General features: G+C 39.9%; 1 protein-coding gene across 3 annotated transcripts in view; it reads right to left on the reverse strand.

The window, feature by feature from the left end:
- Nucleotides 1–6,365: 6,365 nt before the first annotated feature.
- Nucleotides 6,366–15,919, reverse strand: part of LOC111555812 (argonaute RISC catalytic component 3) — a 123,834-nt gene continuing 114,280 nt past the window's right edge. For all 3 annotated transcript variants that reach the window (XM_023232170.2, XM_023232171.1, XM_023232173.2), the window contains 2 exons: nucleotides 7,689–7,888; nucleotides 6,366–7,193 (listed from right to left, as the gene is read on the reverse strand). In XM_023232170.2, coding sequence (XP_023087938.1) covers nucleotides 7,085–7,193; nucleotides 7,689–7,888 — 309 coding nt within the window. In that variant the 3' untranslated portion in view covers nucleotides 6,366–7,084. The remainder of the gene's footprint in view (nucleotides 7,194–7,688; nucleotides 7,889–15,919) is intronic.

Raw genomic sequence — 15,919 nt, forward strand, 5'->3', positions numbered from 1 at the left:
CGATCTCAGCTCACTGCAAGCTCTGCCTCCCGGGTTCACGCCATTCTATAGGTGCCCGCCACCACACCTGGCTAATTTTTTCTATTTTTAGTAGAGACGGGGTTTCACCGTATTAGCCAGGATGGTCTCGATCTCCTGACCTTGTGATCCGCCCATCTCTGCCTCCCGAAGTGCTGGGATCACAGGCGTGAGCCACCGCGCCCGGCCACTATCTACATTTCTAATGACTATGAAAGGTCCTGCTATTTTCCTTTCTTTTGCTTATTTCCCCTTAAGCACAATTTTGCACATCCTACTTCTAATTAACTGATCAAACCCTTTTAAATGCCTTGTCATCATTTTTCATAGTTCCTGCATCCTAGAAAAAATAAAAAATCATTTAAAATATTCCTTGGTGTCTAGAAAATAAAATTTCTTTAACAATAGAGATCATCATTTTGCTTTCTTGCTTAAGCTGATCTGAATGATGACTTGGTATTGCCTTTATGAGGGGTCCTCCTTAATAATGACTAATTAGGCCGCGTGTGGTGGTGCATGCCTGTAATCCCAGCTACTCGGGAGGCTGAGGCAAGAGAATCACTTGAACCCGGGAGGTGGAGTTTGCAGTAAGCTGAGATCACGCCACTGCACTCCAGCCCAGGTGGTAGAGCAAGAGCTTATCTCAAAAAAAAAAAAAAAAAAAAGATTAGAAGATGTTGCCTACAATTCCAGGCAAGTTACCTTTCCCTTTGGACACTGGTACTATACCCATAATCTTGTTAAAAAGTTAAGTAGTTTTGCTGTTTTATGTGCACTATGGATTTCCTCCAATACAGCTGAGAATTAAAAGGGTTAATTCTACTAAATATTTTGTTTTCAAATTTACAAAATAAATTTGGTGAGCATTTACTTTACTGCATAAAAGCTTTCCTTGGTTCCCTTGGACGAGACTCAGGACAACAACTAACATTATTTTTATGAAACTGTCACACTCTTGGAGTTCTAAAATAATTTATCTTTAAAATTCTTAGCTTCGTGCTACTTGAAAAATAAAAATCTACAGCACCATCTTCTGAAAAGGCACTTTCTAAGAACCGCCTTGCTTTAAAAAATGATTAAAAAATTTAACTCAAGAGTCTATGCCCTGACAAACATCTTTGCTTTACTGAGACCCTAACATAGATACACTAGATTTTGGTTACCTTAGAAATTGGTCTAAAAAAGGAAGGGACCCCAATGGCTGGATAGGTGATTTGATAGGATTCTAATTTTGTCACACCGTTTACCTGATACTTCAACAGGGTTTCTCACTGGTAAATCTCAACCCTCTATATTGAATCTACCATCCTTCTATCTTTAATTCAAATTAAAATCTTTAACTTCCATATTTTAAGAACAAAAGATTCTTGAGATTTAATCAATGACGCAAACATCTGGAGTACTAGTTTTGATGGGTAAAGTAATACAAATTTCCATGTAGCACAAGCCTTGACCATTGTATCTTAGTTTAAAAAATTACGTTGACTGACATGGAAAATTATAAACTTAAATGTACCATATTAAAAGTAGGAAAAGAGTCAAAATAGTTTTTCCCTTTGTGTGTGTGAGATTATATATATACACACACTCATACATATACACACACACTCCCCACCCTGCTTCCTGGGACTCAGCTTGGCTTTCACTAATCACAGTGTCATTTCTAACATTGTAACTGATCAAGAATGTTCCTAGTATAAACAGGACTTTTTAAAAAATATTTTTTGGAGAAAATTCTCACTTTCTGATTTCTGCACTGTCTTACTTATCTATTCTTGGCTTATTTTTTGACTCCTATAGAATCACAAAAGTGCTTTTGTATGATCAAATATGAGAACTGAAATAGGAAAACAAGGGTTCTAAATTAGGGTATACTGCTACTCAGGAAGGCGTTACTTGATGTCAAACCTCCCAACAATTCTTACTGAAGCTTTAAGACATTTATGAATTCTCAAAAAGTATGAAAATAATGAATACTTCATATGGATAAAGCCAAAATAAAGGTGCCAGACTAATGATCTTTATGCAGCTTGACTAACTAATAAAAGGTAATCTAAGTAGCAAGTTACTGTTAAGGGCAACTTGCCTGTTCAACAGAAGAACATCTAAGAGGATAAGCTAAGCAAACATTTAACTCAGGTTTAATGACACTGAATGAAAATTTTGCAGAGTTGTCAGTTAAACTTCTTGGTAAAAATATTAAAATCAAGTTTGAAATAGGAAGACTACAACATATTCTAGCTGTATCCAAGTCGTTTGCTTCTTGAATTTCATAAAAATCACCACCCTTGGCAAATTCATGTAGGTCTCTAAACAGATCCATCAAGTTCCTTGAGTAACAAACGGTCTCTAATTCCTGGTCTGCAATCCATCTAAACACTTCAGATCCATCACTGGCATGCTTAGCACTCACTCTTTCCTTGAACACTGACATCCTCTGCCAGTCGTTCCTGCTGAAGGGCAAGTCAGCTTTTATTTTCCTAGACATGCCTTAAATCTTTCATGACTCTGTCAGGAGGCCTGTCCTCCTAAAATCCATTAGAGAATACACAAGTGAACACTAGGCAGTAGTGAGTTGTGGTGAAGCTAGCCTGGAAACTGGTCTACACCTTTAGAAGGCTGAGAATCCCTGTGCTGGAAGGCAGAGATGCCTGTATCAAGTGCCTTCCGAAACACTCAGTCATTCCTACCAGAATCCCTCCTAGACTGTCTTCTAGGAAGAGAAATATATTAATAGGTTATAAACAGGGATTTCCCTTAGAATAATAGTTTTCCCAAGAAACTTGTTAGAAGATAACTATTAAGAAAAAGAAAGGGAATCTAATATTTCTGTGAAAATGTGCCAAAAAAACCAGTACTGAGGAGGCTGAGGTACCCTTTTTCAAACTGTAAAAGTCAAAATCTACATTTCTAAAACAAAGAATATCCTGATATTAAATTGAAACTAAAATGGCAGCACCCTTGGTTACTTTGATATTTCGTGTCCTTACTCTTACTTAGGAAAAATAACGGTCTAACACTAGCCTTGAATCCTGCTTATCTCCTTATTGTTTAGTGCAGTAACTGTCAGACTCTACTTAAATAAATATAGCAGCTACAATATTGTAAGTGTATGGTCCTCCATGCCAGTAACCTGATACTGTAATATAATACATGTATCAGCACTTTACGTAGACACTTCAGCCATCAAGAATATACATTAAACTCCCAACTCTTCTTCATATGAAAATCAATTATCTAGTTGCCAGACTGATATTTTACAGTCAGTCTTGTAAGATACATCATAGAAAAAAGAAGATTAAAATTTAGCATTCATGATATAGTTAGTGAGCAAGGGCAGGAGCAGAAGGGTCACTGTGAATTTCATGTTTAACTTAAAAAAAAACTTTTTTAAAGTAAAAAAGATTAGAAATTCTGCACCAGAAGTGCAACAATAAATAGGACAAAAATCAAGAAGCATTTGTCACTTAGCCTTTTACCTTAAAATTCTAAGCAGAAGTTTTCTTGTAATTAAGAACCAATGGTAATTAATATACCAATTTGTTAGCAAAATAGAAATATAGTATACATATTCTTTCAAGTTAATCAACTTTAAACTAGCAATGCTGACTAGTGTAAGAGCACTCTAAAAAAGAAATCACTCAAGAGGTAAAACTTTATAATTTAGAAAAAATATTTTTCCTCTTAAAAAAGTCCTTCCAAATACATTTAAATTGAGGGCTTCACTCTAGCATATATGAGTGACTGAAAATTAGGTGAGAGAGTACATAGAGAAAGGGTATCTGCAGTCGTTCCCTAAAGTTTCCCATATGAATCTGTGCAGCTCCCATGATAAAGATGTTTACTCACACTAATCAAGCACATACCAATTAAATTAAATTTTTGTCATCTTGGGTATACTATTTTCTTCTCTTGCCCATGATCCTGACTATATTCAGTAAAATTTCAGTGTAAAAAAATCCATCTTTTATAGGAAATTTTTCTGGAGGAGATGGGAGAAGACTGGGAGAAAAAATGTATATACTATACAAATATTACCTTTTGTAAGGTTCTTTGCAACAGTGTTGTAAATTGCATTTCAGACACTTCAAAATAATAAACATACAAAATACAGTACTTTCTTAGTTTTCTGGCAGAGGGACAAAAGATTTCATGCCTGTCGGAGGACATGGGCTCAGATTTTAGGCTCAAAATACAGTGAATTGGCAATAATAGTGGATTACAGATAAGAGAGAAACTAAAGATCTAAATCCATTAGGTTTCACGTGCAGATGGAATTCTGAAAGGCTAACAACAATGCCCACTGGAAACAATCTGTAGTATCTATACTCTGAACCAGTGCAAAAAAAAAAAAAAAAAAAAAAAATCAAAATGCAATTTTCATGAGTTACAAAGTGCAAAGCTCCCCTGAATCCAATGTTATTGATAAACTCGGTTTTGATAGCTTTATAGTACTTTTTAATACCTTAAAGTGTAATCAATAAAACAAAAGTTTTGTAAAACAATTTCCCACATTTCAGTGATTTAACTGATTTAAAATGATCAAAGTCCTAACTTCCTTTGTTACTATCACCTTAATTTTAAAAGGAAAGTTACACTGGTGATACATTAGCAAAAGTTTTAAAATATCATCTTGCATTTTCCTGATTCTTTTTAGTAAATGAAAATGGGAATCTAGCCAATATGATTCTTCAATAAACACAATCTATTTGCAAATAATTTAAATATGTTAAGTTATTCACGATTATTTCTTATACAAAAGTTCAACTTTATTTCTAATATTCAAGTTGGACTCATTTAGGCAATTTCACTTCATTTTCATTATGTTTTTTTTTTTCTTTTGAGACGGAGTTTTGCTTTTGTTGCCCAGGCTGGAGGGCAATGGTGCAATCTTGGCTCACTGCAACTTCCGCCTCCTGGGTTCAAGCAATCCTGCCTCAGCCTCCCGAGTAGCTGGGATTACAGACGTCCACCACCATGCCCAGCTACTTTTTGTAATTTTAGTAGAGACGGGGTTTCACTATGTTGGCCAGGCTGGTCTCGGACTCCTGAGCTCAGGTGATCCACCTGTCTCGGCCTCCCAAAGTGCTAGGATAACAGGCATGAGCCACAGTGTCCAGCCTTTTTTCATGATGAATTTTAAAAGATATGCTTTAAAACTGAAAATTACAAAACTTTCCTTCTGAAATTAAGGCTGTATTCTTTGCCCTTTTAAATTATGGAGGTGCCTGTTCCTCCTACTATCCATGGTAAAGATGCAAAGAGACACAACTTTCCTTTAAAACTGCTTATTGCACTAAAAGATAGCAAAAACAAGTTGTCCTTAAAATAAACATGATTATATTTTTATAAAAGATGCTGCCAATACAATTCTATAATTATTAAAGCACTATTCTAATAAATATAAAAGAAAAGGAAGCTATACTTCCAAACACATACATATGTGTTTATATACACACACATACATATATATATAAAATATATGAAAATCACATTAAGGTATGAGAGGCAGCAAGTAAACTATCAAAAAACAGAACAAAAAAATCCCTCAACAACCCCTTCTCTCTCTCTACTCAATTTCAGAGGTCTCAACCCCTACAGAATTCTAATCTTTTAAAATATTTACCCTTTATAAAAGCTTTAAAGAATTTCTGTGTATAACCCATAGAAACAGAAGGTTTCAGAAAACACATCACTTATCAGAGAGAAAGAGTTACAACTTCTGACAGGTTTTATATTTATAGCAGCTTTAACAAACTCACTAAAGAAAAAGAATAGCAGGCCAGGTGCGGTGGCTCACGCCTATAATTCCAGCACTTTGGGAGGTCGAGACGGGTGGATCACAATGTCAAGAGATCGAGACCATCCTGGCCAACATGGTGAAACCCCATCTCTACTAAAAATACAAAAATTAGCTGGGTGTGGTGGCACACGCCTGTAGTCCCAGCTACTTGGGAGGCTGAGGCCGGAGAATCGCTTGAACCTGAGAGGTGGAAGTTGCAACAAGCTGAGACCTTGCCACTGCACTCCAGCCTGGTGACAGAGCAAGACTCTGTCTCAAAAAAAAAAAAAAAAAAAAAAAAAGAAAAGAAAAGAAAAAGAATAGTTCAGGTTGCTACTGCTTATATACAAATTGCGCAAATGTATGTTCAGAGTGGGAGGGGAGAGACACACTCACAAAAAGTTATTTTACGTATATATATGTGTGTATGTGTCTGTGTATGTATGTATACTATATATATATATAAAAGTTTGATTCTTAAGACAGCAATATCAAGAGTTGAGAACTCAGAATCATGTAGGAGATAGGAGTCAGGAATAGGGTATGCAAAATAAAAGTAGAAATCTAGTTTGCCATATTTTACATTCAAACAAACCAGGTACATGAATATTTGAATGTCACTGGTAGGATTAGGGAAAAAATATAGGTGATGAAGGCAAGGGAAAAAGAGAAATAAAAGCGGTAGTGGTAGTAGAATAAAAGGGAAAGGAAGTTCCCCAAATGGAATGAATTCTAAAATATATACACAGACACATATATATCTATTATCAATCCAGATCCAGATATATATGCATATGAAGTATGGATGTATATATTTTAAAAATACACAGACACCTTTTACAAGAATATATGAATGCACATTAATTTTTTGCACATATAATTTTGAAAAATCACTTTGATTATTCATGAAGGTGTATATTTTTTAAACCATCATTTACTTTTTCAATAATTTTTTTTGCAAAGATAGTTGTGCTGCCAAGCAACTTGAGGTAAAGGCATTAAAAGGGTTAGACTACAAGAAATGAAAACAAAACAATTGCGATACTTCCTACAGGAGACCGCACAAAAAGCAGTTGGCTGGTTTCATATTGCATAATGATGCTGTGTTCCTTGATGAAGTAAACAATCTTCCTTGTATTAACATAAGGATCAGACCTTGGCCCCCACACAGTGTTGGTTTCTGTATGGCTGGAGGTGTCCTTACTCAATTGACTCCACTGGAAACATACGTTGTATGTCAATTCATCTTTCAGTACTTCCTCTCAGAGAATATACTTGGACTATTTAAGCAAAGTACATTGTGCGTAAGGTATCTTGGTGAATCTGTACAGCCTTGGCAAGAGCTTGTGGATCTCGCCCATTGCTCTGTCCTGAAACGTGACTTCCTTCAGCACTGTAAGAGAAGTGGCAATGAACACAAAAACAAACTTTCTATTCTGATGTAATGATTCTGATAAATACTATTTGTTGTAGAAAATTTCAAAATTATTAACAAATAAGAGACTAGTGTAACAATCTATGTGTCCATCACTCAGCTTCAATCATTATTAATTCAAGGTCAATTTTGTTTTACTTCTCTCACCTCCCCAGAATTAATTAGAAGCAAACCCAGACATCATATCATTTTGTCTACCTATCTGTATCTATCACTTTATTACCAATAATGTCTCCTTTGCTTTAATGTGGTAAAGCAACTAAGTTACTATATCATTCTATTACTAATGAACTTAGACAACATATTTCAATAGGAAACCTTGGGCAGTCAGTTCTGACTGTCGTCACTTTTCACATGGATCACTGACTCCTCTAATAGCTTGGGGAACTTGAAAATCCTAACATGCAGACAATATTTGGATTTGGGTGAGAACCTGTTATGTTTTTATATTACCTGTCATGTTCTTTGTCCACAAGGTGATATCTGGCTCTAAATGCTACCAGGTGAGCGTAATACGCTGGTGCAGGTATAGAAACAGATCGTGTACAGCGTACGTAAGTATGGCAGAGCTGGTAAGTTAGCAGCTGAAGTTCATCTGCAGTGAAGCAGTTATCATCCCATAAAACATGATAGTGTGAAGGACGACTGGTACCCTATAGAGAAGGCAATGACATACACTGTTGAATTTTGAACTCGTTTTGTTTTGTTTTTTGAGACAGAGTCTTGCTCTGTTGCCCAGGCTGGAGTGCAATGGCATGATCTTGGTTCACTGCAACCTCCACCTACCAGGCTCAAGTGATTCTCGTGCGTCAGCCTCCCCAGTAGCTGGGATTACAGGCATGTGCCATCACGCTCAGCTAATTTTTTGTATTTTTAGTAGGGACGTGATTGTGCCACATTGGCCAGGCTGGTCTCACCTGACCTCAAATGATCTGCCTGCCTCAACCTCCCAAAGTGCTGGAATTACAGGTGTGAGCTATTGTGCTGAGCCCAATTTTGAACTTTTTTTTTTTTCTTTTTTTTTTTTTTTTGAGGCGGAGTCTCGTTGCCCGGGCTGGAGTGCAGTGGCCGGATCTCAGCTCACTGCAAGCTCCGCCTCCTGGATTTATGCCATTCTCCTGCCTCAGCCTCCCGAGTAGCTGGGACTACAGGCGCCCGCCACCTCGCCCGGCTGGTTTTTGTATTTTTAGTAGAGACGGGGTTTCACAGTGTTAGCCAGGATGGTCTCGATCTCCTGACCTCGTGATCCGCCCGTCTCGGCCTCCCAAAGTGCTGGGATTACAGGCTTGAGCCACCACGCCCGGCCTTGAACTTCTTAATAAATATTTTATACCAAGTCACATAAAAAACAGGTTTGGCACTTTGGGAGGTCAAGGTGGAAGGGTAGCTTGAGGCCAGGAGTTCAAGACCAGTCTGCACAACACAGTGAGACTCCATCTCCACAAAAGTTAAAAATAAAAATTAGCCAGGTGTGGTGGCATGTACCTGTAGTACAGCTACCTGGGAGGCTGAGGCAGGAAGATCACTTGAGCCCAGGAAGTCAAGGCTGTGGTGAGCTATGATCCCACCATTACACTCCAGCCTGGGTGACATAGTGAGACTTTGTCTCAGTAAATAAATGAAATGAAATGAAATAAAATAAAATAAAATAGAAAAGTAAAGCTGAGAAGATGTATAAAGAACAGTTTTTAGTCTCTGTTAAATATTCTTGGTTATTTGCTGATTACAGCAGAAGTTTCAAACTGATATCCTAAAGGAAAACTGTTCAGGCTGGGCATGGTGGCTCATGCCTATAATCTCAGCACTTCAGGGAGGCTGAGGTGGGAGGACAGCTCAAGCCCAGGAGTTTGTGACTAGCCTCGGCAACATAGGAAGACCTCATCTCTACAAAAAGATTTTAAAAATTAGCCAGGTGTGGGCCAGGCGCAGTGGAGATTGAGACCATCCTGGCCAATATGGTGAAACCCTGTCTCTACTGAAAATAGAAAAATTAGCTGGGCGTGGTGGTGCCTGCCTGTAAGCCCAGCTACTCAGGAGGCTGCGGCAGGAGAATCGCTTGAACCAGGGAGTTGGAGGTTGCAGTGAGCTGAGATGGCACCACTGCACTTCAGCCTGGTGACAGAGCGAGACTCTGTCAAATAAATAAATAAATAAATAAATAAATAAATAAATAAATAAATAAGCAAGCAAGCAAGCAAGCAAGCCAGGTGTGGTGGTGTGGACCTGTAGTCCCAGCTAGTTGGGAGGCTGAGGCAGGAAGATTGCTTGAGCTGAGGAAGTCAAGGCTGCAGTGAGTGGTGATTGTGCCACGGCACTCCAGCCTGGGCAACAGAGCAAGACCCTGTCTCAAATAAATAACAAAACAAAAACAGGCTGGGTATGGTGGCTCACACCTGTAATCCCAGCACTTTGGGAGGACAAGGTAGGTGGATCACTTGAGGTTAAGAGTTTGAGACCAGCCTGCCCAACATGGCAAAACCCCCTCTCCACTACAAATACAAAACAATGAGCCGGGTGTGGTGGCATGTGCCTATAGTCCCAGCTACTTGAGAGGGTGAGGCAGGATAATTGCTTGAACCTGGGAGGTGGAGGCTGCAGTGAGCTGTGACTGTACCACTGCACTCCAGCCTGGGTGACAGAGCAAGACTCTGTCTCAAAAAAAAAAAAAAAAAATTTAAAAGTTAAAAAAAAAAAAAGGAAAACTGTTCCCTAAGGTTTCTGGCTAAATATATTGAAGAAATATTCCTATCTTGAAGATTCATAATGGTCATTTGCATATCAATGGTCTTCAAAAGTTCCATAATAAAAAAAAATCTGTTTAACAGCATTTCTAAAACTTAACTTGAACAGAGAATCTTTCTCCTCTGTGATTTTTAAAATACAGTCATCTGGATGCAATGTGATATTTATTAAATATGGGAGGAAACACTAGGTTAAAATATATAATCCAGTTATATAGGATTTATTTATTTATTTAGAGACAGGGTCTGCAGTCTGGACCTCCCAGGCTCAGGGGATCCTCCCCTCAGCCTCCGGAGTAGCTGGGATTACAGGCACGCATCACCACACCTCGCTAATTTTTGTATTTTTTATAGAGATGAGGTTTTACCATGTTGCCCAGACTGGTCTCCAACAACTGGGCTGAAGCAATTCACCTGCCTCGGCCTCCCAAAATGCTGAGATTACAGGCCTGAGCCTGATATATATAGGTTTTAATCCCTAGAAGTTACTATTAACTTTTTTTGGCTTTTATTATTTTCCATAGACACATAATAATTACACATATTTATGAGGTACAGTGTAATATTTTGATACACATATATAATGTGTAACAATCAAATCAGGGTAATTAGGATATCTACACCTCAAACATTGTGTCAAGAAAATTCCAAACCCGCTCTCCTGGTTATTTGAAAATATATAGTAAGTTGCTAATTATAGCCATCCTATAGTGCTATAGAATATTAGAACTTATTCCTCCTATCTAGTTGTAATTTTGGATCTGTTAACCAGTCTTTGGTAATCCCCCTCCCTTTCCTGCCTCTAGTAACTACTATTTTACTCTATACTTGTATGACATCAGCTTTTATAGCTTCCACCAGTGAGATCATGCAGTATTTCTCTCTCTGTGGTTGGCTTATTTCACATAACATAATGTCCTCCAGGCTCATCCATGTTGCCACAAATGACAGAATTTCATTCTTTTGTGTGGCTGAAGAGCATTCCATTGTGTATAAATACCATATTTTCTTTATCCATTCATCTGTTGATAGACACTTAGGGTGATTCCATATCTTGGCTATTATAACAGTACTGCAATAAACATGGGGATGCAGATATCTTCTTGACACACTGTTTCCTTTCCTTTGCATATATACTCAGTAGTGGGATGGCTGAATCATATGGTAGTTTTAATTTTAGTTTTATGAGGAACTTCCATACTGATATCCATAACGGCTGTACTAATTTATATTGCCACCAATAGTGTATATGAGTTCCCTTTTCTCTGCATTCTTTGTCTTCTTGATAATGACTATATAATCTGGGTGAGATGATATCTCATTGTGATTTTAATTGGCATTTCCCTAGTGATTATTGATGTTGAACATTTTTTCATATACCTGTTGGTCCTCTCAATTACTCTCTTGAGACATTTGCCCATTTTAAAATCAAATTATTTGTTTTTTTGTTGTTCAGTTGTTTGAGTTCTTTGTATATCCTGGATATTAATACCTTTTTTTTTTGTTTTTGTTTTTGTTTTTGTTTTTTGAGACGGAGTCTTGCTCTGTCGCCCGGGCTGGACTGCAGTGGCCAGATCTCAGCTCACTGCAAGCTCCGCCTCCCGGGTTTACGCCATTCTCCTGCCTCAGCCTCCGGAGTAGCTGGGACTACAGGCGCCCGCCACCTCGCCCGGCTAGTTTTTGTATTTTTAGTAGAGACGGGGTTTCACCGTGTTAGCCAGGAAGGTCTCGATCTCCTGACCTCGTGATCCGCCCGTCTCGGCCTCCCAAAGTGCTGGGATTACAGGCTTGAGCCACCGCGCCCGGCTAATACCTTGTTTTTTTGAGACAGAATCTTGCAGCCTCGTCCTTCTGGGCTCCAGTGATCCTCCCACCTCTGCCTCCTGAGTAGCTGGGACAACAAGTGTGTGCCAGCATGCCCAGCTAATTTTTTAATTTTTTGTACAGATGAGGTCTCACTTTATTGCCCAGGCTTGTCTTGAACTTGTGGGCTCAAGCAGTCCTCCTGCCTCAGCTTCCTAAAGTGCTGGGATTACAGGCGTATACCATGTGCCCAGCCGTTTCTATGTTTCTGATGTAAATGTTTATTGCTATAAACTTCCCTCTGAATTCTGTTTTTGTTCTATCCCACAGGGTTTAGAATGTTGTATTTCTATTTTCATTTGTTCCAAGAAATCTTAAAAATTTCTTCTTAATTTCTTCACTGACCTACTGGTTGTTCAGGAGCATATTGTTTAATTTCCATGTAAAAGATATTTGAGGCCAGGCATGGTGACTCATGACTGTAATCCTAGTACTTTGGGAGGCCAAGGCGGGCAGATCATTTGACGTCAGGAGTTCAAGACCAGCCTGGCCAACATTAAATAAAATTAAAAAAAAACTGAGGCTGGGTGCAGTGGCTCACATCTGTAATCCCAGCACTTTGGGAGGCCAAGGTAGGTGGACTGCTTAAACCCAGCCTGGGTAACATAGTGAAAAACCTTGTCTCTACAAAAAATGCTAAAATTAGCCAGGCATCGTAGCATGTACCTGTGGCCCTAACTACTTGGGAGGCTGATGTGGGAGGATCGCTTGAGCCCAGGAGGTGAAGGTTCCAGTGAGCCATGATCTCACCAGATTGAAACCCTGTCTTAAAAAAAAAAAAAATCAGTCTCTTTTTTTTTCTTTTTGAGACAGAGTCTCACTCAGTCAACCAGGCTGGAGTGTGCAATGGTGTGATCTTGGCTCTGTAACCTCCACCTCCTGGGTTCAAGCAATTCTCCTGCCACAGCCTCCTGAGTAGCTGGGATTACAGGCACCCACTATCACACCCGGCTAATTTTTATATTTTTAGTAGAGACAGGGTTTTGCCATGTTGGCCAGCTGGTCACGAACTCAAGTGATCCACCGGCTTCAGCCTCCTAAAGTGCTGGGATTACAGGCTTGAGCCACCGCGCCCGGCCTTTTTTTTTTTTTTTTTTTTGAGATGGAGTCTTGCTTTGTCACCAGGCTGGAGTGCAGTGACTCAATCTCGGCTCACTACTCTGCCTCCTGGGTTAAAGTGATTCTCCTGCCTCAGCCTTCCAAATAGCTGGGACTACAGGCGTGCGCCACCATGCCTGGCTAATTTTTGTATTTTTAGTAGAGATGGGGTTTCACCATGTTGGCCAGGATGGTCTCGATCTCTTGAGCTCGTGATCTGCCCGCCTTGGCCTCCCAAAGTGCTGGGATTACAGGTGTGAGCCACCGTGCCCAGCCCCCAATAGACAGTTTTTCAACCCACCCCCCCAGCCCGCCCTCCTCTCTAGTAGTCCACAGTGTTTATTATTCCCATGTTATGTCCATGTGTGTTCAATGTTTAGGTCCCAATTTTAAGTGAGAGTATGCAGTATTTGGTTTTCTCTTCCTGTGTTAGTTTGCTTAGGATTATGATCTTCAGCTCCATCTATGTTGCTGTAAAGGATATGATTTCATTCTTTTAAAAAATTCATTCAGTGGCTGGGCATGGCGGCTCACACCTGTAAATCCCAGCACTTTGGAAGGATGAGGCAGGGGGATTGCTTGAGCTCTGGATTCAAGACCAGTCTGGGCAACACAGTAATATCCCGTCGCTACAAAAATACAAAAATAAGCCAGGTGTGGTGATACATGCCTTGCGCGGTGATGAATGCCTGTAGTGCCAGCCATTCAGGAGGCTGGGGCAAGAGGATCGCCTGAGCCCAGGAGGCAGAGGTTGCAGTGAGTTGAGATTGCACCACTGTACTCCAGCCTGGGCACCAGAGTGAGAAAAAAACTCATTTAGCCAGTCTACATCTTTTCAGTGGGCAATTTAATTTGTTTACATTCAAGGTTACTACTGATAGGTGAAGGCCTACTCCTGTCATTTTGTTAATTGTTTTCTGCTTGTTTTCTATATCCTTTCTTCCTTTCTTCTTCTTATCATTGTGGGTTGGTGGTTTTCTGTAGCGCAACAAGGTTTGAATCTTTTTCTTTCTTGTGTATCTGTTCTCTACCAGTGAGTTTTATACTGTTGTTTCCATAATAATGATTATTGACTTTTTGCCTCCAGATGTAGGATTCCCTCGAACATTTCCTATAGATCGAATCTAGTGGGGATAAATTTCCTCAGTTTTTGCATGTCTAGAAAATACTATTTCTCCCTCATTTCCAAAAGTTAGCTTTGCTGGATATAGGATTCTTATTGATTGACTGATTGATTGATTGAGACAGGGTCTCACTCCATTGCCCAGGCTGGAGTACAGTGGTGCAATCAGAGCTCACTGCAACCTCTGCCTCCTGAGCTCAAATGATCCTCAACTGGGTACAGCATTCTTGGCTGACAACTGTTTTCTTTCAGTCCTTTGTTTTTTTTTTTGAGACTGAGTCTCACTCTGTTGCCCGGGCTGGAGTGCAGTGGCCGGATCTCAGCTCACTGCAAGCTCCGCCTCCCGGGTTCCCGCCATTCTCCTGCCTCAGCCTCCTGAGTAGCTGGGACTACAGGCGCCCGCCACCTCGCCTGGCTAGTTTTTTGTGTTTTTTAGTAGAGACAGGGTTTCACAGTGTTAGCCAGGATGGTCTCGATCTCCTGACCTCGTGATCCGCCCGTCTCGGCCTCCCAAAGTGCTGGGATTATAGGCTTGAGCCACTGTGCCCAGCCTCTTTCAGTCCTTTGAATATACCATCTCAATCTCTCCAGGCCTATGAGGTTTCTGTGGCGAAATCTGCTGTTCGTTTAATGAGGATTCTAAGTGACTTGATGATTTTCTGTTGTTTTTAGAATTCTGTCTGTCTTTGACTTGACAATTTAACTACAATGTGCCTTGGGAAGAACCTTTTGGGGATTGTTCTGTTCGGAGACTTTTGAGCCTCCTAGATCTAGATGTCCATATTTCTCCCCATATTTGGGAAGTTTTCAGCTATTATTTCTTTTTTTTTGAGACAGGGTCTTACTCTGTCATCCCAGGCGAGAGTGTAGTGGTGTGATCTCAGCTTGTCGCAGCCTCAACCTCCCAGGTTCAAGTGATCCTCTTGCCTCAGCCCCCTGAGTAGGTGGGGCTACAGGTACATGCCACCATGCCTGGCTAATTTTTTTATTTTTTTTAGAGATGGAGTATCACCATGTTGCCCAGGCTGGACTCAAACTTCTGAGCTAAAGCGATCTGCCCACCTTGGCCTCCCAAAGTGCTGGGATTACAGGTGTAAGCCACCATGCCCAACCTATTATTTCATTAAGTAGATTTTCTACACCTTTCCCTTTCTCTTCTCCTTCTGGAACTCCCATAATACAAATATTTATTTGCTTACTGGTGTTCCATAGGTCTCAGAGGCGCTCTTCACTCCTTTTCATTCTTACTTCTTTTTCTGACTCTGATTTTTTTTTTCAAATGACCTATCTTCAAGTTCAGATATTCTTCTGCTTGATCAAATCAGCTGTTGAAGCTCTCTATTGTATTTTGTATTTTTCATTGAATTCTTCAGCTGTAGATTTCTGTTTGGTTCTTTTTAAATTTCTATCTTTTTGCTGAATTTCTTGTTCATATTGAGAACTGCTTTTCCCAATTTTTTCTTTTTTAGGCAGAGTTTCGCTCTTGTTGCCTAGGCTAGAGTGCAATGGCACAATCTCGGCTCACCGCAACCTCTGTCTCCCAGGTTGAAACGATTCTCCTGCCTCAGCCTCCCGAGTAGCTAGGATTATAGGCATGCACACCACGCCTGGCTAATTTTGTATTTTTAATAGAGACAGAGTTTCTCCATGTTGGTCAGGCTGCTCTCGAACTCCCGACCTCAGGTATTCTGCCTGCCTCGGCCTCTCAAAGTAATGAGATCACAGGCATGAGCCACTGCGGCCGGCCTGCTTTCCCAATTTTGTTGAGTTGTCTATTGGTATTTTCTTGTATCTCAATATATTTGGGCTATCCCAATATCTATGGGATATAGAGCTGCTCAGCTCTTCCAGGGCACCAA

The sequence above is a fragment of the Piliocolobus tephrosceles genome, chromosome 1, assembly GCF_002776525.5.
Source record: "Piliocolobus tephrosceles isolate RC106 chromosome 1, ASM277652v3, whole genome shotgun sequence".
NCBI classification, from domain to species: domain Eukaryota; kingdom Metazoa; phylum Chordata; class Mammalia; order Primates; family Cercopithecidae; genus Piliocolobus; species Piliocolobus tephrosceles.